General features: G+C 45.9%; 1 protein-coding gene and 1 long non-coding RNA gene across 8 annotated transcripts in view; one reads left to right on the top strand and one right to left on the bottom strand.

Annotated features, from left to right (window-relative positions):
• Positions 1–25,882, top strand: part of PLXNA4 (plexin A4) — a 523,648-nt gene that overhangs the window by 381,462 nt on the left and 116,304 nt on the right. For all 7 annotated transcript variants that reach the window (XR_001887846.1, XM_017885083.1, XM_017885085.1 and 4 more), the window contains one exon: positions 25,270–25,370. Coding sequence is in view for 6 of the 7 variants with exons in the window: in XM_017885083.1 (XP_017740572.1) it covers positions 25,270–25,370 (101 nt within the window). In the remaining variant the exon portion in view is untranslated. The remainder of the gene's footprint in view (positions 1–25,269; positions 25,371–25,882) is intronic.
• LOC108537543 (uncharacterized) lies at positions 2,409–5,844 on the bottom strand. The gene is made up of 3 exons (XR_001887849.1): positions 5,805–5,844; positions 5,133–5,345; positions 2,409–2,623 (listed from the first exon to the last, which is right to left on the bottom strand). It is a non-coding gene; the product is annotated as an uncharacterized LOC108537543 (long non-coding RNA).

Raw genomic sequence — 25,882 nt, 5'->3', positions numbered from 1 at the left:
CCTCTGTGGGCAGCTGACTCCCTGATACGTCAGATAAGCTAAGACTCAAAATCTAATTCCTGAAGTGCAGCTATCTGAATCCAAGTGAGTATGTGGGAAAAATGAGACATTTCACAGAGAGATAGATTAAAAGGAAAAGAATCTTAAGACTGCTATAGTTTCCAAACATTTGATGAGCTTCAATTCATTAAGAGTTTCGTAGGCTTGTTAATTTCATAAGAGCAAATGGGGCCCTAATGTCAGACAACAATCAGTAATTTGAAGGGGGTGAAAAAGAATAAGAAGTAAAACAGTCATTACCTAGCACAATGTTTAATCAAAAGACACTAGGAACTTTCAACTTCACGATAATGTTTTAAAAGGTTGGGGATTTCAAATGCACACAGTCTTTTTGACTCTGGCTGGCAGGCTGGAAAAATGGACATAGTTGTGATCATTGATTGTGATGGATTTTTAAAGTTCAGCTCCTCACCCTCCCCCCCACACACCCAAACACACAGACACATACACCACACATACACACACACACACACACACACACACACACACACTTATCCCAAACCTTCTTTTTTTCCCTAGAGCTGGATTTCGTTTGGGCTCCAGCCCAGTGAACATGGGGAAACAAGGCTTTATCATGGGATTTGATGTCTGCTGAGCCACACATTGATACTGAGTCAACCTTTTCTTGATTCTGAACCATTTTAGAACTCCTCTTTTCTAACGACTTTTTCTTATTCCCACCCATCCCTTTTCATGGTAGTTAGGACCTGTGTGCACCTCCGTTTCCCCTGCTCTTCAGCATTAAGGGTGTGACCATGTGGTCTGTGGATTCCCCAGGCCCTTTAGGACCCCAATCCTGCACTGGCTGCTGGCTTCTAGATAACTGCCAAGAATGTTAGTGCCCACGTGTGTGGCTGGTAGGGTCATAGTGCACAGTACCTGCAGTTGAGCCCTGTCCTATTCTTCAGGGACTACCCAGGTTCACATGTATATCTGCTAGGGTCTGTATACACTCGCTTCTGCTACACAGAGTATTCAGTTTGAGATTCAGAGATTCATAAATACCTAGGAAGGACCCCACTGATCTTGTCTGCCTGAATCCTGGCTCAATTCTTTGCCCAGGACTGAAAATGACCCCAATCCTATCTTCTTGCTGTTCTCCTGCCACCTGATCCTTCCCACGCACACCCTGCGTATTGCTACCCAATTCCTAATTGTTCGATTCATGATGCCAATTGACCATTCAATTGAATAAATGAATAATGGTTCCAAAGGCTTCTCTTCAACTTTTAAGGTGCTGCATTGCCTGACCTGACGAATATAGCACAGTACTTAGCCTGGGATAGACACCCAGCAAATGCTTGATAATTGGTAAGCAGAATAGTGTTTTTAAAAGTGTGGAAACAACCTGTTTCAATCTAGATGCTTTAGAATGCTTTTTAAACCTGGACAATCAGGCAGGACCCAGCTGACCCCAAAGTACAATTCAGACTCAACACCCAGAGTTTCTCAATGTTATGAACCTGGTATATGTTGTGGTTGGGACTCAAACCCAGGTCTCTTCAGCGCTCTTCCCACTCACTGTACCTAACCGCTTCCTGTGGCCTGCCATTGCTTGTTGCATTTGTCCTTGTTTAAAAGCTGATTGTATCTACTTCTGGGATCAAGTTTCTCTATTAGCATTAAAAGGGACAGACAGGGCTGGGCTCGGTGACTCACGCCTATAGTCCCAGCCCTTTGGGAGGCTGAGGCAGATCACTTGAGGTCAGGAATCTGAAACCAGCCTGGCCAACATGGTGAAACCCCACCTCTACTAAAAATACAAAAATTAGCTGGGTGTGATGGCAGGTGGTGCCTATAATCCCAACTACTTGGGAGGCTAAGGCGGGAGGATCAGTTGAGCCCAGGAGGTGGAGGTTGCAATGAACCAAGACTGCGCCATTGCACTCCAGGCTGAGTGACACAGTGAGACTCCATCTAAACAAACAAATAAACAAAAAACAACAACAAAAAAACACAAGAAGGACAGACAGTATTTCCCAGAGCCAAATGAAGCCTAAAGAGCAGGTGGGGTAGCTCAGGCCATTAGGAGCCCAGCATGGCCTGTGGTTTAGGTGGTGTTATAAACCCTGCTCCCCGTGTGTATAGCAGAGGTAGCAGAGTGGCCACAAAAGCAAGCGCTGCCTACTTTTAAGTGTCTCTGCAAACCAGGGCATATAAGGCCTCATTTGCAGAAAAAAAATGAGTTAGGTGTAAGTTGGGGAAATTCAAGGTCAAAGCCAGGTTTGGACTGAATTATTAGGTACTACACCCCAAGCCCCATACCAGACAGTTGACCCCACAATAATTTCTGGGCCCTGCGGGCTGCATCTCCCTAAAGATAAAAGCAATTTTAGTAACTGCTGCAGAGAATATGGAGCAAACTCCAGGGGAGAGGGTTCTGATGGGATATGGATTCCTTCATAACAATTACCACACGCACCAGAGCTTTCAATTTAATTAAACCAATTCTTCAGCTTTGGGATCCATCTCTGGGCTCAGTTGCTTTTCTTCTTTCTTTTCATTCTTTCTTTTTTATAATGTTCTTGCTTCTTCAGTCTTGTATCTGAGTGCAGCAGGATATCTGAAATAATGACGAGCGGATGAACAAAAAAGGAAAAATGATTTCTCTTCTGGTGCCTTAATGGAAGGCAGTGAAAGAACTGAATCAAGAAGTTAATAGTTACTATCATTTATGCACCCTAGAAAGCTTGATACGGGCGAACTCTAAATTATCTTTGCTAATGGTACAGTAGTAGCAAATGAAATGATGCCATGGATCTGTTTAGTACTTGCTATTTCCCAAGCGATTTTCCACACAATCTCTCATTGAACCTACCCAGCAACTCCTTGAAGTTGGCACCATTATCTCATGTGACAGATGAGAAAGGTTAAATTACTTCTCAAAAATCACCCAGCCGATATGTGGCAGTCAGCTCTCAAATCCAGGCCTTTTGATTTTGAGTCCAATGCCCCATAAACAATCCTAAAATCTCATCTGGGGTGTTACTTTTAATTTTCTCTCCCACAAAATCAATGCACACAATGGACAATTTGCTAGGTTTTAAGTGTCAGCTCCACTCCATCTTCTAGCTATGGGTAAAGGCTTCCAAACCAGAACTAGTGTGTGACAAGTTCTTAGAACAACCCAGGTGGGGTTTCTTACCCCTACTTTACAGTGAAGAAGCTGAGACTCGGAGACACTCGTAACTCAGCCCAGATGTGTCTCTAGTAAATGGTAGGCTGCTGCCCCAGCCTGCTCTGATGGGGTGCCATGGGGCTGCTGGTTTGCAGGGTAGAAGTGCTGCAGACGCTTGCCTCCTGGTAAGCCTGTGCAGGGTGGTGGTGTGTGTGGATGGGATGGCCAGAACACATTTGGCATGGCCAGTCCTGCAGTCCCTACCCCACTGGTGGTGGGCCAGCCACACCAGGTTGCTTTCCACAGAAGTGTTCCCGTTTTGCATCTCTGCGAACTAGATGGATATGAGGAAGAACAGGAAAGTTGTGGGTACCCGGGGGAGAAGCTCAGCCTCCCACTCTCATCTGGACTTGTGTTTTCCTCAGTGGTCCTGTGCAGGCTGCCTGAATGTAAGGCTCAGGGGTCCAGACTTAACATAAAGCACTGGAAGCTTACGAGGGGTCACATGCCATAAGGAAGTGGGGCTTCGACTGCACTAGTAAAAGAAATTGGTTCCACTTAGCCACCCAGTATTTGTGGCTTCCCACCCCCAGCTGTATCCAAACCTTGGATTGTGGTGTTATGCAGAGTTGTGTGAACTTGAACCACTGACCTTAGGGAGTCATGAGTGACAAGTGGTCTCTAGGGTCTGGCAGTCTGCTGATGCTTTGACCCCTTAGACCCAGCATCTCCGCCTTCCTCCCCAGCCTCCCCACTGAACTCAAGCCAGCAGAGGAGCTCTCCCTTCCCCCGAAATGCCATCTGAAGCAGATGGTGCCTCTCTCCTCAGTGCGCATAAGGAATAACCCTAACAACAATATTAATTGATCAGTTAATTAATTTAAAATTCTCATTGCCATGGGAACCCGACATGTACATAACACTGTGCTGTCTCCTAGTAAGTGGGCTGGGAGAGGCAGGCTTACCCCATTTGTCTGTGCCACCAGCTCTTTCCTACCTGCAGCCATGGGGCCACCTTGAAGGACAGTCCCACTCCCCTCTTTACCCCCTCCATGGAAAGGGGAAAAAGCCCATCAAGGTTTGCTGTCAAAGGGTCCACTGAAAATCAAGTTACAACCAGCAAAATGTGTTTCAGAGCATCTGGCCTCCAATCCATCAGCCCAGGACATCATTAATAACCCACAGCCTAATGACGGAGATGAATATTGGAGCAGGGAGCAGAGGGGTGGCAGCCCCTGAGCATCAAGGCGGAGGGAGAGAGTGACTTATGAGCTTGGTTCCAGGTGTAACCTTCTCCCCACCACCAAGCCAGGCCAGAATGATTTATTGATACAGTAAACGGATTTTTATAATTAAAATTGATTTTCAGTTTTAGCCTGGTCTGCAAGGGCTGGGTCAAGTTCAAGAAGGGAAAGGGGGGCAAGCCGGAGAAAGGAAGGGAAATGTACTCTCAATTTCCCATATATCTTGGATTGTTAGAGCAGGAAGGAGCCTCTCATTTTACAGATGAGAAAACAGCAGCCCTGAGAGGTTGATCTATTTGGTCAACCTCTGCTGGTGAAGTAAGGCAGACCTGAGATTGGTTTTGGGTCTCCTGGATCTCTGAGATACACTCATTTCCCTGGGACTGTGTGTGTAGATGCTCACAGAGCCACAGTATACTGTTGTGCAGGTTGCTCACTGCACAAGGACTCCTCGCTAAGGGGCTGAGTAGGGGCTGAAATCTAGCCATGTCTTGTGCGCTAAGGTGGAGTGGCTGCTACTCAGAGGATGTGCTCAAAGGCACCATCTGAAACTGTTTCTTTTGGTGGACTGCTTGAGACTGGCCAGCAGCTGCCCGGATCCTCAAGGGCTGTGCCCATCTGACCCACTCCCTTCATTCAGTGCCTGGAGGCTATGCTGGGAATGTTTATTGACAGCCCCTAGTGGGCTTTGCTGCGGACAATGTAAGTACCCTGGGGTGTGGTGTGTCCAGCCCAGTGTCATTCATCAGGCAGAGATGGTGACACTGGCAGTGGCAGTGGCAGACACTAATTGATAAATAGTGTGGGTGTGTCTGCATATTCACACACAGATGGACCTGGGCACATCTGGATTGCACTGGAGCTGCTGGCACTCCCACATGTGCACACACTGCTCTTGCTCAGTCCCTGCAGGAAAAGCACAGCTAGGAGAGAGAAAGTGAGTTTGTGTCCATTGCCAAATTTCACTGAGCAACCTTTTTCTGTTCTAGCCCACCGAGGGCATCGCAGCCACAGGGCTCTGCGTCCTCCGCCACCTCTGGCTCTCCACATTGGGTCCCTCAGCTTTTGCAGCAGCCCCAGTACTGGTGGCAGTTCTGCTCCTTCCCCTTCTTCCACGTCCCCTGGGCATGTCAGATTTGGCTGTATGAGAGCAAGGAAAGACATTTGAATGTAGGTGTACTCATTAAGGGAATGATAAAAGAGTAGTATACTGCCCGTTTTCTAACTTACTATTTTTGAATAGACAATTTTTTAGAGCAGTTTTAGGTTCACAGCAAATTTGAGCAGAAAGAGGTCCTATAGACCCCCTACCTCCTCCCACTGTCCCCCCACAATCAACATCCCCAACCGGGTGATCCCTTTGTTACAATCAATGAACCCACGTTGGCATATCATTATCACCCAGAGTCCACAGTTTTCGGTGGGGCTTACTCTGGGGTTGTACATTCTATGGGTTTGGACAAATAAAGGTATCCACCATTATGATATCATACAGAGTGGTTTCACTGCCCTAAAAATCCTCTGTGCTCTGCCCATTCATCCGTCTCCACTCCCCCAACCCTGTCCAACCCCTGAAAACCACTGATCTTTTTTTTTTTTAACTTTTATTTTAGGTTCAACACACACATGTGCAGGTTTATTGCATGGTAAATCGCATGTGGCTGAAGTTTGGTGTACAAATGATCCCATCTCCCAGGTAGTGAGCATAGTACCAGATAGGTAGTTTTTCAGCCTTCAGCCCCTTTTCATCCTCCCCACTCTAGTAGTCCCTAGTGTCTGTTGTTCCCATCTTTATCTTTATGCTCACATGTGTACTCACTGTTTTGTTCTCACCTATTAGTGAGAACATGCAGTATTTGGTTTTCTGTTCCTGCATTAATTTGCTTAGGATAATGGCCTCCAGTTGCATCCACATTGCTGTAAAAAGCATGATCTCATTCTTTGTTATGGATACATAGTACTCCATGGTATCTGTATACCCCATTTTCTTTATCCAGTCTTCTGTTGATGGGCATCCAGGTTGATTCCATGTCTTTGCTATCGTGAGTAGTATTTCAATAAACATACAAGTGCAGGTCTTTTTGGTAGAGCAATTTATTTTCCTTTGGGTTGATACCTAGTAATGGGATTGCTAGGTTGAATGGTAGTTCTGTTTTAAGTTCTTTGAGAAATCTCCAAGCTGTTTTCCACAGGGGCTGAACTCATTTATACTCCCACCAATAGTGCATCAGTGTCCCTTCTCCGCAACCTCACCATCTGTTATTTTTTGTCTTTTTAATAATAGCCTTTCTGACAGGTGTGAGATTATATTTCATTGAACCACAGACCTTTCTACTATCTCCATAGTTTTTGCCTTTTCCAGGTCATATAGTTGGAATCACATAATGTAGGCTTTCCAGATTGGCTTCTTTCATTTAATAATATGCATTTTAGATTCCTCCATATCTCCTCATGGCTTGATAGCTCATTTCTTTTTAGAGCTGAATAATATTCCATTGTCTGGATGTACCACACCATTTATTTATCCATTCACCTACTGAAGGGCATCTTGTTCACTTCCAAGTGTTCTCAATTATGAATAACATTGCTATAAACATCTGTGCACAGGTCTCATTTGGTGGGTAGTGGATGGACCACCCCTCACTATAGAAGAACCAAGATGCACAAAGGCTTCAGTGAGTCCAGTCTGGCTGGAGGCCCTTGGCATTGCACACCTTATCCCACAGGTGCCAAGCCCTGGAGGTTTGAAGGGAATACCATGGGCTGGTTTTCTTTTGCTTTTCTTTCTTTCTTTTTGTTTGACTTGGAGTTTTGCTCTTGTTGCCCAGGCTAGAGTGCAGTGGCACGATCTTGGCTCACTGCAACCTCTGTCTCCTGGGTTCAAGTGATTATCCTGCCTCAGCCTCCCAAGTAGCTGGGATTACAGGTGTGTGCCACCACACCCAGCTAGATGGGCTGGTTTTCTAAGCCATGATCTCTGAGTGATCTTCCCAGCTGTACTAAAAAATAAGTCTGACCCTGCAGACTCTCTGTAGATGGAGGGTCCATCCAAGCTTTCTGTGCCGTTCATTTAGGGTTCCCTAAGAACTCTAAACCCTGAAGTGGCTCAATACTGTCTGCTAGGGTGGAGGAGGGACCTCTTTGGAAGTGAAGTCACCAGGAGATGTAAAGAATGCTCCCAGTTCTTTGTTTTTGTAATTACCATGGCACACAAGCAATAAATTAGGACAACAGTACCAATAAACACAGTTTAATGTTGCATCAAACCCTTTAATAAGTCGTGTCTGATTCTATTTAATGATGTTATTCTTATTATTTTTCTTCAAATTGGGTGTAACTGGCAAACACATAGCATAAATGTCTGCACTGAGTGGTTATATCCAATAAGAGTTTGGATTAGGCAACTAAGTTTTCACCCAACTCTGGGATTCTTTGGTTGTGTAATTAGGTTAGTGCAGCCAACCTTTGCTTTCATAGTTATTTTTGTCTGCTTCCCAGGTGTTTTCTTGGATCTGGGGTCTGAATTGGTGTGGGTGGTTTCTCCAAGCATCACAAAAGGTCTAAGCATAGCTCCTACAGAATCGTGCACATGAGTGTCACAGGGACACTGATCACAGGGGACAGGAAGGAGGAGAGTGGAGAGAAAGGAGAAAAGGCCAGCCCCAAAGGCAGGGGCTGTGGTCAGGCAGGGTCCCCTGTTCCTGGAGTCATTGGGAATACAGGTCTTTCACTTCTGCTCCTTGACTCTGCTCCCAAAAACAAGCCTGCAGCAGCCACTGCCAGGAATGGCCTGACGCCAGCCCATTCATGCTGAAGTATGAGTGAGAGAGAGCCCACTAGGCAATTTTTGATAAAGAACGAAAGCAGGAAGAAGAAAAGGGAAAATCGAATGGAGTGCTGAGGCATGCAAAGTTAACCTTTCATACCCTGTGGTGTTACCAATGCCACCCTTTGCTCAGACCCCAGCCCGCCTTTCATTGACGCAGCAGCTATTTGGTCTGCACTGTTTTCAGATTCCCTTCACTCCTTGAAGAAGCATTGGCCAGGGAAGCACCAGGGGTGGGGAGGCCCTCTCTAGGCTTTGCTGAGTCTCAGTGACCCGACATGAGGGCAGACCAGGGTGGCCTTCCAGGCCAGGGCTCTTGTAGAGAGTAGATGAACACTATGGGGTGGAGCTTTCTCTCCAACTTTTCTGCCTTCAATGACCCCTTTCCAGCTACACCATCCACCTCAGAGAGCTGGCTTTATTAAAGCCCATGCTAGCCAAAGATACCTTAGCATGTCAATGGTTTTGCTGGATTCTCCCTTGGCAGGACCAGGGTGAATGGCACAGAAAGCTGAGATAGACCCTTCCAATTCCTCCATCTACAAACAGTCTGCAAGGTCAGACTGATTCTTCAGCATAGCTGGAAAGATCCCTCGGAAAACATGGGCCTAGGAAGCCCATGAACTTCCCTTCGAATCTACAGGGCCACAGCTGAGCATCTGACAGGGTCTCTGTGTCAGAACTAACGGCCCGCTCAGTTCTAGCAGCCTGGGAGCCCTGTGAAGTTCAGGTTGTCCTGAAGAATTGGCCTACCTGTGGGCTCCTGCTGCTCTGTGTCCCCAGACCATACCCTTGGCCCCAAGACAGGATGTGGATTCCCTACCAAGCTACAGGCAGCAGTTGCCTCAGGATGTGGCCAGCCCTGAAGTCTGCAGCCCCTGGAGCCAGTGAAACAATTCCATAATTGGTAAAGTCTCATGAAGTCAGACATACCAGCCCCTGCTGGGTTGGGCCAGAGTGACATTGCACCAACACACTGAGCGATTGTCTAGAATCCTGCCAGGCCCCAGATGATAGAGAGCCTTATTTGGAGATGTGTGTCATGTAGAAGGAGACAGACCTTGTGAGGGAAACATGTTGGCCAAAGAGTGATTATAAGATATATTTGAATGGAAATGCTCCAAGCCAAACTCTGCCTTCATCATTGTCCATGATGTTTGGGGCAACTTGCCTCTGCAATCAATTAGGCAGCTGCTGCTCATCATGGGGGAGCTACAGTCACCTGGCCCCTGCAAGTGAGGGGACTGGAGTGAAGAAAGGAGGCTGCACCATGCCACAGAGCAGCCGTTGGTCACAGACACCTTGTGTTAGGGACCTGGCACTGCCACTCACTGGCTATGTGACCTTGAACAAGTTGCTTAACCCCTCCCAACCTGTGTCTTCATCTGTAAACTGGAGGCTGTCATCCCTGAGCTGGCTACCTCACCAGATTGTGGTCACAGGCAATCGTGGCTATGAAATTGCTTATGAATGGGGAAGCCTTGTACAGCTGTCCAGTGTCATCGCTATGCTCGCCCCCACCCTGTCCCTGTGCCCCATAGCCTTCCACCTGCCGTATTGCTCAGATTCCAGGGCAAAATGCATAATCCTCAAATCACTAACTCCTCCGCTCCCTATGGTCAAGGCCAGTTGTCCCAAACCCAGCCCGTTAACAGGGTCATGGGTGGGGGAATGAGCGGAGCAGTACAGGGCTTTGAGAAAATACAGATGCCCAGCTCCTGGGAATTTTGATTTTGCTGCTCAGAGCTTGGCCCAGGCGTCAGCATTTTAAGGTTCTACTGTTGATTCTGATGCTCAGTGAAGTTCAGAGTCAATTAACCTAGACTCCAAATTCCTGCCTTTGCCTCCTCCTTAGCACCTTGTAAGTGCCTTGATTCTCCCCTTAAACTGTGAGCATCCCTGAGGGGTGTCCCACAACTCAGCAAGCAGTGGCATGGTGAGCTTGCCTGGGGAGGCACACAATCCAAACCAGCCCCCACTGTGCCCCAGACTCTGGTCCAAGTTAAGCTATATTCCCAGCAATATCCAAAGTAGGCTTAATGGAGGAGAAAAGCATTAGAAAATGAATTGCACGTATGGCTACCTGCCCTGAATTGTCACATCCATTTTCTTGCTACTGCCTCAGCCCTGTATCCTGCAGGTTTGTTTGCAAACTCAGCAAATGCCCCATGTTTAATTGTGTCTGGAGGCTGCATCCTCATGTCCCTGTCACAGCAGGGGTTGCTGGATTCTGTGCCAAATACCACCATGCTGGGCCTTACTGCCTGACCCTGGCCTTCCAGACGTGCCGTGCCAACTCATGTCCCAACATGCCAGCACGCAGCACGGCCTCTTGTGCTTGGCGAGGAGCCAGCATGATCTCCTATCCCAGACCCACAGCACACTTGTGGTTATGCCTGTTCACAGAGGTCAGGGGAGACCCTGATTGAATAAAGAACACAGATAACCCTGGCTTCATTTCATCAGATAGTTGGAAGTGTTCCCTGTCTTTTCTTAACTTTTCCAGGTGCTGGGGCAATAAAGTTTCCTTGCCTGGGTTTTCCACTTTTCCTTCCTATACTATTCAAGAGCAGAGCAAAAGCTCTCAGAATAGCTGAAGAGAGGAGAGAAAGAGACAGGGGACTGGTTGGAAAGTTCTGGGGCTGGCTGTGTGGCCAAAGCCCTATTGATAGGGAGGGGTTTTTTAGGCCTGGGGACCACAGGGCATCACCCAGTGGAGTCAGTGGTCAGGTTAGGAATAAGACCGTGAGGTCCCATCACAGGTTCTCTTCAGTTCTGACTCCTTTTCCAGCGCTTACTTATAAGGTAACTGAGGGCTGAAGTATTCAGCGATCACAGGGACACATCTGGAAACCTTTAAAGTTGAATTTTAAAATGGAACTTTGCATTAAGGGGAATGTTGTCTGTCTCAGGAAAAGCAAACCCAAAAGATGAGTTGGCCCTGGTGGTCATGCCTATAAGGACAGATGCTGGGTGTTAGGTGTGGATGGTCTAGGACTGTGTTGAGTGTTTTACATGTATTATATCATTTAATCTGCATAGCTTTCAGAGGCTTGAGAATATTGAGTGCACCTGACGAAACTCTTAAGTGACCGAGTTAAGATCTGAGCATCAGCTCTTGGACTGCACAGCCCAGGTCCCAGCGGCAGCAGGTCCCAGGTCCCCTGTGACCCACAGACTCCTGGCTAACATTCAGTTACTAAGAGCCTCCGCCTATCTGCTGCCCCTCCCTGTGGGCTGCTACACTTTTAGATCCTTCTCCCAGGTTCTCCATCTACTGAGCTTGTCTGTCATAGGCAATGGCATTTTGGTATTGGGAGTTGTCTGTTGCTGTAACAGAGGCCTGAATGGACAGAAAGAGGGTGGCTGAGACTCCTGGCCTTCCCCCAGGCCGTCCACCCTGTGAATGGGCCCAAAGTAGCCTCCTCCCACCCCATCTCCACCCCAGGGCCAGCAATTATTTCTGAGCTCACTGAACCCCTAGTCTAAATATAGGTCTAATAGCCATTTCTCATTTCAGAATGGGGAATCTATTCTGAGTCTTAGTTGGATATAGATCAGACTCCCCAGATGCACAAAATGTGAAATGGATGCATTACTCCTGCCACCACCACCACTCACCCCTTGAAAATGAACTTCCTAATGGAAAGTAACTGGCCCGCTACTACAGTCCAGTGGGGTCAGCTCCTGGCAGATGGAAGTGGGAAGCTCTGCCTTACATCTGCAGCCTAGAAAGAATGAAGGCTGGCACGGCGCAGCTGGGTCTCCCCACTGTCCTTCCTGTCCCACCCAGAGAAATGCAAGGAGGGACATTGCTGAGCACTGACAACAGAATTTAATCGTCACCTAATAGGGGGTATATTTACTACTCCCTTTATGCGTAGGAGGAAACCGAGGCTCAAAGACACACTTTTGACAAGTGGCTGAGCCAGGAGTTGAATCTAGGACTTCAGAAGTCTGTGCTTTCTCCATTCTCTCAGAGACAATGTGCACACAACCCTTTACTCACCCTCACAATTGTTTATATTAATGATAAATAGAAATGGTTGCAGTAAACTCTAGTGGTTTCATAATTCATCATTAGAAGTTGTGACAATTTCCTTTCTTAGAATTCAAAGTATATTTCAGATTGATATCACTGTACTTTTTCAAGATCACAAGAGCTAGGGAAAGGGCAGAGCTGAGGGTCCCTATCATACAGATAGATGAACTAACCAAGATGAGAATAAAATTGAGGGAGATCCTGGAGTGAGACTCCTGGAGATTTTTCTAGCCATATGATAGTTATGATGGAATCTTCTGGCTAGAAAGGACGATAGAGATCAATTTATGTTGAGCACTGAAAGCTAGACAGATGAAGACAATTGCTAAGGGCTTGCAGCAAGTGAGGAACAGGTCTAGGATTACAGCCCAGGTCCTAGGACCCCCAGCCCAGTGATGTCCCAGCATACCATGACTCCTTCACATGGAAACTAAACTGATGCAAACATAGTGCGTGATAGCATCTGCACATGTTGGGGCTATAGGCAGAGGTGCCCTGATCCTTGCCCAGTAACTTTTGTGGAGAGATGGAGTCTTCTCCATGTTGGGTGGAATTGGTGTGAGTTTTCTGCCGGAAGCTTCTGGGTGGGCAGGTGACATCACTGAATAAGTGCATTGCCAAACAATGACTTTCCCACCCAATATGGGATAGTTAATTTTATAAGGAGAAAACTCCCCCATGGCCCAGGTCTCACTTCCAGGGTGCTGCTGGTCAGAAGGTGAACCAAGAGGGAGAGACCAAGCAACCAAGAGCCCTTTCCATAGTTCCAGAATATTAGAAATCTTGTGGGTATAAAGAAAAGTTGTGCCAGGTGTGGTGGTTCATGACTGTAATCCCAGCACTTTGGGAGGCCAAGGCAGTCAGATCCCTTGAGGTCAGGAGTTCAAGACCAGCCTGGCCAATATGACGAACCCCTATCTCTACAAAAAAGAAATACAAAAAAGATATTAGCTGGGCATGGTGGTGTGTGTCTGTAGTCTCAGCTACTCAGGAGGCTGAGGTGGGATAATTGCTTGAACTTAGGAGGCAGAAGTTGCAGTGAGCCGAGATCGCGCCTCTGCACTCCAGCCTGGGTGACAGAGTGAGACTCGGTCTCAAAAAAAAAAAAACAAAAAAAAAAAAAAAAAAAAAAAAAAAAAAAAAAGAACAGAGAAAAGAAAAATTCAAGCTGTCACCCTAAAATAAATTTTGAGCTGCACAGTTAATTTAGTTTAAAAGACTAAAGGTTAAAGCATCCTTAAAATATTATTTTAATTTCCCAAGTCTATAATACCCTGTCTGTGAAAAATTCAAACTCCCCAAAGTTAACCACTGTTAGCAGATAGTAGGTATCTGCTAGATATCTGCTAGGTATCTCTCTAGAAGTTATTCTTTGCACAAGGTTTGCATATATATGTGTACACAGCTGCACAGTTGTCTTTTGAAAACAAACATTGAGTCTTAATATACCCTTTTTATAAAATTTGTTTTTTTAACTCAAAGATGAATCATAGACATTCATCCATCTGATACATACAGACTTATCTTAGAGTGTAGATGTGCCATGATTTCTTTAGCCAGCTCCCTGTGGATGGATATGTTGTTTCCAAACAGTCATTACTACATACAAAGCCACAGTGAATATCCACAGCCAACCACAGGTGTCTAGGTGCTAGTATTTCTGCAGGAAAGATTCCAAGAGGAAGACTTGCTGGGTCATTTTAGGTTTTAGTAATAACTGCCAAATTACTCCTAAAAATGGTTGCACTAATCTAAAACCTCACCGACAGTGTCTAAGGCATAAAACCCTTTTAGAGCCCGGGCATGGTGGCTCACGCCTATAATCCCAGCACTTTGGGAGACCAAGGCAGGTGGATCATGAGGTCAGGAGATCGAGACCATCCTGGTGAAACCCTGTCTCTACTAAAAATACAAAAAATTAGCAGGGCGTGGTGGCGTGTGCCTGTAGTCCCAGCTATTCAGGAGGCTGAGGCAGGAAAATCGCTTGAACTCAGGAAGCGGAGGTTGCAATGAGCCACAATCAGGCCACTGAACTCCAGCCTGGGCGACAGAGTGAGACTCCATCTCAAGACAAAAAACACCTTTTAGAATGCTGTCATTTTAACAATTGTCCTTTCATATTTGAAGAATTATTGGAAGATGCCCTCAAAGCCACATCTCCTAATGAAGAAGCTGCATTTTGCCTGTGTAGGCAAAGATGACCTGTGTCCAGGGTGACCCAGACATAAGAGGGCCCTCTTCACCTTTCCCGAGCAGCAGGCTGGGCCCTGATCCCAAAATGGGAACTCATGTAAGTTCGGGAGAGTAGGTGGGTACCTTGAGATAGGAGATAGGATGGAAGGAAGATGATTTAGGATTCCTTGGGTCATCTGTCATCTCTGCCTCCTTTTTAATCCAGTAGCACCTGGTCTCCTGAGAGTGGGGCCCCATGTTGATGGACCTAGAAGGTTCTCCTTCAGAAATATCAGTTTCCAACCATTTGAGCACCATGATTTTCCCAGAGTCAAATCCCTTTTTGAAAAAAGATGTTTGTTTCCCAGCCAGAGAAGCCTCATACCCAGCCTTGGTTTCCTGTGGGGAAAGATGTGTTTATTTGCAAACATGCTCCTGTGGTCCAGAACACTTCTGCCCATAGTTGTGTACAAATGCCACTCCTGTGCTGAGACATGCACATCTGGGCACATCCCCTTGGGCTGCTGTGCACTCATTCACAAAATGTATCATTTACACACACTGTTTTTTTTTTTTTTGGTTTGAATAGCTAGAGCATTGCTGGGGATGCTGGTCAGCAGAGCCCTTACTAGAAGGAAGTCAGGGAGAAGGGTCAGGTGCTGGATGGAGAAAGGAGTACCCACCCAGCCTGCCCTGCCACTTCCCACAAGGAGCCAGTGCCAGCCAGCTAGGGAGCCTCAGCATATGCCTGGGGACTAGCTTGGCTCCACTGCCTGGGCCGGGAGTTAGGTGTCACCGTGCCAGCCCCTCCCCGCCTTCTTTTTGGCTGCAGGAACAAAGGCTCCCATTGAGCAGGCTGTGCTTGGGAAACACACAACAGCAGGTTCCCGGTCCCAGTTCAGAAGGGGCCATAGTCTTTGTCTGTGTCATTTGCTAAAAGATGGGCTGGAACAGGAGCAGCACTTTGATCCCCAGGACAACAGCCCCTTTCCACCTGCTGGGCTTGGTGATGGGGAGGGAGGCTTGCATTTTCCTCCAGGATGTGGGGCCGTGAGGCTCTGCCCCTGCTTCAGCCCTGACCTAAAGACTGGGTCAAGAATGAGCATCTTGGCCAGGAGTCTGTATCTAGGGACTGGGTATCAAATGAAGAGTGTTGGTAACCATGTAGCCTTGGACAAATCCCTGCAGCAACTGAGCTTCAACTGAAAAATGAGAGGATTGGCAGCTAGAATGTTTCCAAGGTCCCGTTGGCTTGTTAACTGTGTGAATGCCAGAACACTCCTGTCATCCTCCATTCCTTTGCACCTCCATGTTGGCGGGGCTGCTCTGGGACTGCAGTCTCCTCTATGAAAGGCATGGGATCTGCCTAGCTAGAGAAACTCACACATTGCAACCCCACAGTCCTGGAAGTCAGGAAGTCGGGCCTCCTGAGCCTGTATGCGAATGTGAGCATGAGAGCTCAGAGAAGGAGAGGATTTAACCTTTACACTAGGAGATTAATCTGTGGCAATAATCTAGAAATGATAGGTTTTAGAGTAGAGCCAAGATTGTCAAATCAGTGATCTCCAGGGGATTCTTGGAGTATGCACAAGTGTAACAGGAACCACATTCATTCATTCACTTATTTATTGATGTGTGCATGCAAACATTCATTTACTTTTCTCATTTACTGCGCATGAGCTGAGTACTAGGTGTAGTGGAGTGAAGAGAGATGACTTTGCACCACCCATCACAGGGGCATTTTATTGGAGGAAGATGCTGGAACAACTGAGTTGCTGTTAGCATAACACTCACACATTCATATGTGTCATCCCAATTGATCTTCGAAACAACCCATCAGGGTGCTTAGATGAGGAAACAGAGGCTTGATGAAGTTAAATAAGTTGTCCAAGTCACACAGTTATGGCAGATCCAGGATCCAAACCCAGGTCTGTTTTTCCCCCAGATCTCTGCTTCTCACTTGTCCCTGAAATAAAACTATTTCAAACTCTATTTTTCTCCCTAACCACATTTGAAGGAGTAAGAAAACTTCCTGGAGGAGGAGGCTGTGCTGAGACCAATTGTCATTCTCTCTTTAGGGCTGCTACTTGGTGATCTGCCCATAGTGGGGGACTCCTCAGCCCCTGAACTCAGCCAAACCTTCCTGATAGTATAGTAAGTAGCCTGCAATGCTGTGAAGTTTTCAACACAGGACCTGTGTTCAGCAGAGGGACCAGAGGTTTCTCAATCCCCTGTGCTATGTTCCAGGAACCAGTGGTGTCTGGCAGGCCCGAGGGTGGGCTCCAGCCCCCAGCTTCATTTCAATTTCCACCTTTGCCACCACCCTGCTGCGTGACCTTGGGCAAGCTGCTCAGCCCCCCTGGGCTATGGCTTTTCCATCTGTGCAGCAGGGAAGCGGATCGCTCTCCCACTTGGCGAGGGCTCTGGCTAATAACAATCACGTGCCATTGCAGCACAGCCCACACTGGGAAGCCTGAGGATGGGGTGATTTCTTGAGGCTCTGCAGAAAGCACACTGAGAGCTCCTTGCCCAGCTTCCCAGCTACTGCCGTTTGCTAATGAGGACCAACATATGTTGATGATTCCGGCGTCGGCACTGGCTCCTTGGCTGTCCGAGTTCCCGGAGCAAACTGGCTTCCTATTAGGCATTTATTCTTATTAATAGCAACAAATTGCAGCCCTCCGCAACATCTGCTACTTTTCGTTTACAAGAAGCTTCCCAAATCATTTGTATCAGTAGCATTTTGTGACCAATTCTTTGAGGCAGAGCAGGACTGGATCCCCCTAATCTGAAAATGAATCAAGTGAGGCATGAAAAATGGGAACGTTTTGTTCAAGGTCACCCAGACACACAGAATAGATTACAGTTTGGAATCCCAGCTCCCCAACCCTCATGCCCTGTGGCAGTTGCCTTTGCTATTCTAAATATCGTCGGCCTTGACCCCAGAGGTCCTGCCTAGAGGCAGGTAGGGATAGTGGTGGTAGCCAAGGCCGCTGCCCTTGACCCTGTGCCTCTGTCTGCCCTCAGGTGAGGCCCCAGCTGGATTAGCCCCATGGCCCAAGCACCAGCAGGAGGAATTGCAAAGCTCAAGGCAAACCATTCCCAAGGAGCTTTTACTGCTGCCAAGTAGAAAAAAAAATCATTTTCTGACACTGGGGCAGCCAGATGGCCACTACAGGGGGTCTGAAGCACATCTGTACTTCTGGTCAGCTGACCACATCTGGAGGGCTACATTGTCTTTCCAGAGTCATCTTCATCCCTTTGCTTAGGGGCTAGACTTTCCTGAGATCAAGAGATCTATGACCATAGAATTAAGAGAGCATGGCCAGCATGGGAGGTACTGAGAAGGGCCATTTATCATGTCAGACCCGGCTTTCAATAATTTCTTAACTCATACCAGGTACATATGCCCTTAATGTTTGCATGATCTGTTTGAAGCACAGGTGGTAAGAAGCAACCACACTGCAGCCTTCCCCCTCCTCCATTTGACTGATCTCTCCTCTCTCCCTCTCATGGGACTTTTACATCGTGGTGTAACTTTCTGTCCAGCACCTGTGTATCAGCTAGCTATTGCCATGATAAAGCTTTGTAACAAACCAACTCAAAACTCAGTTGTATACAATAGACATGAATCCTCACACTCATGGCTCTACAAAGCAATTGCATGTCAGCTCCCTAAGCTCAACTCGGCTGGGCAGTTCTGCTTCAAGCTGCTGCATCAGCCAGGGTTGTCTCCTGGCTATAGGTTGGGCTCAGTTCTCTCTCCATGTGGGTTCCTTTGGGGCCCAGGCTGAAGAGGAAACAGCTATTTTGGGAAGCTCTTCTCATGGCAATGACAGAAGCACAGAAGGCAAAGATGAGCACATAAGCACATCTGAAGCATTAATTTGTCTCAAGTTTCCTACCATTCCATTGGCCAATCAAGTCCTGAGGTCATGCCCAAAAGCCAAGAAGTGGGAAAATGCATGCCACTTCTCTATTCACCATGAGGCCATGGGGTGGAGATATAAAAGTCTTTTTAGGGGGTGAGGAATTGGGACTCATAATACAATCTGCTACAGCCTGGGACCAGCCTCCTGGCATCTGCCTTTCTTACCAGTTAGCTAGGTTCAGAAACACGTGCCACGTTTGAGCAAAGAGAACAGGAGTGACAGGGTTCCAGGCATGTGAAGTGACTTGAAATAAGCACAGCTTCTTGAGCCACTGCTCAGCCACAAATTGCAACCCTGGTGGTGAGGGCCTTGGAGCCATCACAGGGAGACTCCACAAAACCTTTGTGTGGTCCCTGGCCAGCAGAAATAAAGCTTGGAAAGGCAGCCAGTGGTGACCAAAGGAAATAAAGGCTGGTGGAGAGGCTTTGAGGAGCTCCCTAAGACCAAGCCACCAAGACCCATGTGTATTACTGAGCTAAGAATTTGCCAGAAAAGGACTAACTTTTCTCAACTCTACTTCCTCTGCTCAGGGACAGTGGCAAGGAAGGACAGCATGATGTACAGCACCAAGTGCGGCATCTGCACGGCTTAACAGTTCCCCCAGCAGCCTCTTGGAGTGTCTTAATGGGTCATCTTGCCTCTTTTTTTCTTTCTTTTTTGACCATTTTGAAGGAAATTGGGTACTTAAGAAACCTTTTGGACATTTAAATTAACTCCAACCATCAGGGTCAGTGTAGCCATCGTTGCATTAGCATCCAATTATAAGAGTAGAAATGGAGTAATAACTCACATTTTGACCAGAATGTCAAATGCTTAAACAAATTAGAGATACACACAGAGACTGCATGCTATATCTGTGGAACATTTCTGAATGTAATCAGCAGAACAGCAGGCACCCTTCAGAATGTGAGCAACAGGCAGAGTGGGACCCTATTGCCAGAGGAAAGCATCTTTTGAAATATCAGGGGAACCACGCGGGAGTTGGGCAGTGGGGGCCAGGACTCAGAAGCTGTAAGAATTCCTCCAGCTGCCATGGAGGACCCCCAGGCTCCCAGGTCCCCAAGCAATGGGCTCAGCTCATCAGATGGAGAAACTTACGAAGACCAAGGCCATGACTTAAAATCTGATGTGGGACCCTTTGCTCTCTTCTCAGTCATTCATTGCCTTCCTATGCTAGGCCATTGTTTTGTAAATTTGTGGCCTTTGGAACTGAACAGGTTAGGAAGATGATGATGATGAGGATGATGATGATTGCATGTACAATAGCAAATGATCATTCTATTTACAATTATTTAAAACCAAACCAAACTACATTATATTATTTAAGGAAGCTTACCTTGGTGGCAAAAGGATAAAACCAACCAGATTCCCAGAAAGGTGATCTAGGGGGAAAGGAAGTATAAATGGGGAAGGGCACACAGGTGATTTCTGGCCATAACTGTGAATGAAAAATACCTAAGCAGAGGTTGAGCAACAGCAGGATAATTTTCTAAAATCAGGGGCCATTTGACCTCGTGTGAGTTATTTGAATTGGGAGCTCCTCGTTTAGGCCTTTTGGAATGGGTGGGAGGTAAGGAAAATTTCCAGGAAGAACAAGGCTATGGCATTATTTTTCCAAGTCAGGAAACAGGTATCCAGACCTTGAGAATGACAGAGCCAGTTATGTAATGATACATGATAGGAGACATTTATCCAAAACCCTTTGTCTATTTGAGATTACATTGAAAAGAGTAGCAATGCCTATCTTTTGACTGAGAGATCTCAGAATGTTTCATAAACATGATTGTATTAGTCTACCAGCAAAAGCTGTGCCCCTTTGACCCAAGGAGCTAAGCAGAGAACAGGTGTTTTCATATCCATGCTGCCATGCTGAAGATGAAGTAATTTGTGAAGTCCATTCAAAAGGATTATTTCAATGTTTTTATTGTGGTAAAATACACATAACAAAAATTCAGTGTTACTTATTTCTAAGTGTGCATTTGTAAGTACGCTCACATTGTGGTGCAAGCGTCACCACCCTCCATCTTCTGAACTTTTGCATCTGCCCAAACAGAAAGTCTTTACCCGTTAAAGAGTAACTCCTTATTCCTCCCTTCCCCAGTCCCTGGCAACCACCATCATGCTTTCTGTCACTATAAATCTGACTACTCTAGGCACCTCACATAAGCAGAATCAGGCAGTATTTGTCCTTTTATGTCTGGCTTATTTCACTTAGCATCATGTCCTCGAGGTTCATCCATGTTGTAGCATGTGTCAGAATGTCCTCCCTTTTTAAGCCTGAATAATATTTCATTATATGGATATACCACATATTGTTGCTTCATTAATCTGTTAATGGACATTTGGGTTGCTTCCATCTTTTGGCTATTGTGAGTAATTCCACTATGAACCTGAGTGTGCAAATGTGTCTTTGAGATCCTGCTTTCATTTGTTTTGCTTGTGTACCCAGAAGCAAAATTGCTGGATCATATAGTAATTCTGTTTAACTTTTGAGGAACTGCTAAACTGCCTAATAGGTTTTTGCACAAAGCCAGACAATGTCCCAAGACAATGTTATGCAGACCCTACCCTAACCCTGCGCCCAATCCTTCTCTCCAAGCACAGCTTATGCACACATGGAGGTCCCCAGTGGTGATGGGGCTCCCATCTCTAGAAGCAGCAAAGGTGAAGCTGCAGCCACATCCATTAACACATTTGCTAGAGTCTTGTGACCAAGGGACAGACCTCAATATTCTGTGGTCTCTGATATAAATCTATCATTATGGTAGCTTAGGTCATGTCACCATCTGATTTGTTCTCCAAACAGAAGTCCTTCCCCCACCCCATTACTTTCTTTTTTCACCTCTTCCTGTGGTCTGAATTCCCTCACTCAGTTAATTAGCATGCCTGGCACTGCAGCTTAAGACTTTAATCAGCGTGGGGTGGTTTTAATTAATCGTGTGGCTCTGCATCTGGAGTGGTTTGTGTTCCAGGGTCAGGAGAGGAGTTGGAGATGCGGGTTGGGAGAGGCAGCTTTGTATGGTGTAAGGCTATGAGTGGCAAGTCTAGGTATTTGGGGAGAAAGAATCATAGAGGCAAGGTGGCTCAGAGGCCATCTGGCCACCTGTGCAACGTACTAGCAAGGTGTGGATGGTAACTGGGGACATGAGGGAATACATTTATACTGAGCTAAATGGTTGGACTAAATCCAGTTTTCAAAAGTGATTGAAAGTATTAGAAAAACTTCTGATGCTTTAGCAGAATTAACCATGGGGTAGAGAGTGAGGCAAAGCAGTGATAGAGATGGAGAGTGTGCAGCCAGCCTGGGAGGCCTTGGCCATGCTAGAGACTATTGCCTGATGGTGGAGCCTGGGAGATTTCCCTGGTTCTGTCCTTCCTTGGGAAGGTCCTGGCAAGGTGAAGGAGGTGGCACCTAGCTTTCAAATGATGGTAACCTTTCTACTTGGAATGTCAGAATCCTGTTGACTCCCTAATTTGAATGTCCACACTTTAAAAAGAGTGGAGAAAACCTTGATCAAGTTCAGAAGAGAGTCATAAAAAATGATTACATCATAAATATAACTCTTCTGTAAGGACAGACTAAAGGCAGTTGGGTTGTTTACCTTCAAGATGAGAAAGCTCTAGATGCCTGGATGATTGTCACCAAGAGAATGTTTTCTTGAAGGTGGACCCAGTGCCATTGTTATACATGTCCAGGAAAACCATACAAGTGAGATGAGGTTGACCCAAGAGACTTTGTCGGAGCATTAACAAGGAGCTTAGGATGTTAGGACTGAAAGGGAATTTGGAACTAACCTGCCCAGTTCCTCATTTCTCAGATCATCAGAAAGAAGCCCAGAGAGAGATTTGTCCAAGTTTACCCAAGAAACTGGGGGGCAGAACTGTGGCTGGAACCCAAGGCTCATAATACCCGTGCAGAACTTGTGTCAGGGCTTATGATACCCGTGCAGGACTTGTGTCCCTGTCTCAAATGGACCCACCTACATGAAAAGCTAAGAAAAGCGGATAGTTGTTCCAGAAGCTAGTAAAGATAGTGAACAAGTCCTGAAAATGAGATAACTCTGGATTTCATCCGAAGTGTGGAACAATGAATGGTTTAGGGGCAAATATCATAGTTCAAGGAGGAAATGACGCTATCAAGGTATTAAAAAAGAAAAGTTCTCCCAGGTCTGTTGAACTCCCGACAGAGTTCCTGAGGCCTCAGAAGAGTAGTTTCCTGGGATGTAGGGGAGAGGTAAGTGACAGTACAAGGAGGATTGGGATATTGATAAAAAGGATAGCAGCGATCCATCATAGCCATCACTTATAAAGTGCCAGACCATTTACAAAACCATTGCGTGGTCTGTGCTTTGGGAAACTGAATTGGGGTGGGGGTCGGGGAGGGGGGATTTTTATCTCCAGTTAAGCCAGAATTTGAACCTAGCTCTGAGGGCTCTTGCATTCTTTCAAACCCAACAAAAAATGACTCATGTTTAAAATCAAGAGGAGGGACTTGACAATTCCAGGGTATGGACATTATTAAACACCAGTTTCGAAATATTTTAAGAATCTGAATGCAAAGATTTTTGAGAATTTCACGTTCACCAAGGAGCTGGCTCTTGACTTGATGTGGAACATTCCGGAACCTGCGGCCACATTCCATCCAAGGTGGATTATAGAACTTGTCAATAGGAGAAACTGGGGAAGACGGTAATTAAGTTTAAAGCAAGAAAATGTTTTTGATTGAGCAAGGCATGATTTTCTGTTTAAGCCCATGCAAAATATGGAGTGCTAGACAAGCAGCTGGAACATATGAAAACATTATTGTGTACTTATGGTTCCCAAATTTCACCATTTATGGCCCCTTTTATTATTTTTTCCCTCTGTGCATTATGTTTTGAAAGATTCTGACTACTAAACAAACTGCATGTATTAAGTAATAACATATTTCCTATTTTTAATATGAGACGTACATCACTGAATATGAATAAAAAACATAAAACAGCAACAATTCAATTTCCATTAGGCTTTGGGAAATATTGAAAATAGCTTGTGGACCGCATTACCACTCATGAATTCCTAGGAGTCCAGGTACTTTGGGTTAGGCGTCACTCTTTATATGCTTACATAACTAGCATGTCTATGCTCACTTAAGGAGTGAAAAGAGAAATTAAAGACACAACAGGAAGAGGGCAAATTCTTGGCTGGTGTGGAGCCAGTGTGGGTAATTCATAAGGAACTAATTGTTAAGGTTAATTAGTAGGATAGGAAGGTCGTATGTAGGCAGACTCCAGGCACAGCCCATGCAGATTACATGAGCAATAATAAAAGAAAAGATAAAATTCCAAATGTGCAAAAAAGACATCTGAGAAGGTGGAGGAAGGGCCACCAAGGTCAAGGTCACTGCCGTCAGAATGGGAGAGGGAGGCTAAAAGGTTGCTTGAAATAAGTGAAAACGCAGTGTGGTCATTAAGAACTCTCAGTGTGTACTTTGGAGAACAAAAAGATGCATAAAGGGAATAAGAAAGTTGAGGGAAAAGAGATCATGTGGGATTTGGAATTAATTATTAATTAATTCCAAAAGAGAGTTGGAGACTAATTGAGCAGCTCTGGTGCCAGTTTGCCTGTGCGTGAGTTACAAGTAGCCCCTGCCAAGCGGACATCATTTTACAGAGGCACATGCCCCATAAAACAGCAGGGGAAACACTGCCTCTGCATTTGCTCATGTAACAGAGAGGGTTCAGCCAGGTCAGCGCAGTTTATAGTTTTCAGTGCCTGTTGTCTGGTGGCGAGAAATTAAAAAGGACGGCCACATCAAATTCTCTTAGCTCAAGCTGAAACATCAAGTAGGATTCTCCATTGAGATGAAAAGGTATCCCAAATGGAAAAGGATGATGTAAAATTAAAAAAAAAAAAACTTTTGTAAAGAAGAAACTGGCAAAACAGAGAATAAAGACCAAGGCTATAAAAAGAAAATAAAAACTCTGTTTGATCCAGTGTGTCGTTATTGAGTACCTACTATGTAGCAGGTGCTGGCAAGTCATGTAAAGAGACATCAAGGCAAAGCTACATTGGAGAACAAAGAAATTCAAAAGATATTTAAGAGCATGCAGGAAATGGAAGCATTTGGGCTAAGCAAAAATGTCATGTGGAACATTTTACATTAGCAGGCGGCTGGTGAAAGCTAATATAAAGTTTTGGGTTGGAGAGGAAGCCTCTAGTCATGAAAAGAGTGTGGGTAGGAGGAGAAATAGCAGCAGATGCTCTTTGAAAGCACCATAGTGAAAGCTTTTAGAGCCAGTTGGCCAACATTATGAGAAAGAAAGAGCGGGTAAGTAACAGCTACAGAGTGAGCTTATGATATCTTGGTAAATGGCAAGGAGGAAGAGAAAGAGAAGGGTCTTGGTCTCAGGCTAAATGCTCTCTGGAGCAACAACAATGATGAAACGTGAAGGAGGACTGGAAAGAAGGGGAAACACTATAGAAAAAGAGAAATGATAAGGGAGTGAGAATGACCATTTGCATTTATTAAATTGATAGGAAATAAATACATGATGAATTGGCCATTTGTAGAGATATTTGGGGGTTTCAGAGGTAGAAAACTTGAAACGAACGCTGCAAATATCTTTTCTAACAACTTAGTATGGACTGTATGGAGTCTGTATTCATGGAGACTGCTAAGAAAATAATATGGCTGCTTGTCTCCCTGGATGCATATGTGGCCACCTACTCAAACATAATCACTCAAGGTCCTTTCCCACACTGGGCTCCAAGCACCTTCATGCTCCTGCAACATTTCAGGTGATCCACTTGATATTTAGAGCAGCATCTCTTCTGGTACACTACTGGGTGTTCTGCAAGATCTTGACTACTTTCTCCCTGCCCTGCTATCCTAGCTCACCAGAGTCCCTGTGGAGTCCTGTGGTCAGTATCGGAGCTGCGGCGAGTGCCTTGGCTCAGGCGACCCCCACTGTGGCTGGTGTGTGCTACACAACACGTGAGTACCATGGGGAGGCTGCCTCCTGCCTCCCACTTCCTCCTGGTAATTCCCTTCCTCCACTTCTCTGTCATCACTGCCTTTCCCTTTGATCTGTCTTTTCTCCTTATCTTCCTTGCTCTTCCTTCCTAGCATCCTTTCCAAATTTTATCTCCCTTCCTTTGTTCTTTCTGACTTCTCTTTAAATTTGCCAAATTTCCTTAAGAAATATATGGCAATGGCGGCATGGGAATGATGATGGGTCAGAATATAGTTGTCACGCTGGGTAATCATACACTGGAGGGTGGGAAGAAGCAGGATTCCTGGACTTTCCTGACTGTGGCTTACTGGGCTGGAGACTGACTTTCCAGGACTGAACACCAGGAAGAAGGCATTGGATATTTTTTTCTCCAGCTTCATACTGGCCACAAAATCATGAACAAGATATATGCTGTCCCTTTAGTGATTCCACATCTCCTTAACATCTCCTTCAACATCTCTATAGGATTTTCTGGTTTGGATCCACAGTTAAA

The sequence above is a fragment of the Rhinopithecus bieti genome, unplaced genomic scaffold (genome assembly GCF_001698545.2).
Source record: "Rhinopithecus bieti isolate Rb0 unplaced genomic scaffold, ASM169854v2 scaffold_13262, whole genome shotgun sequence".
In the NCBI taxonomy this organism is placed as follows: Eukaryota; Metazoa; Chordata; class Mammalia; order Primates; family Cercopithecidae; genus Rhinopithecus; species Rhinopithecus bieti.
Note: the sequence above shows the minus strand (reverse complement) of the source record. Positions and strands in the feature narration are given on the sequence as shown.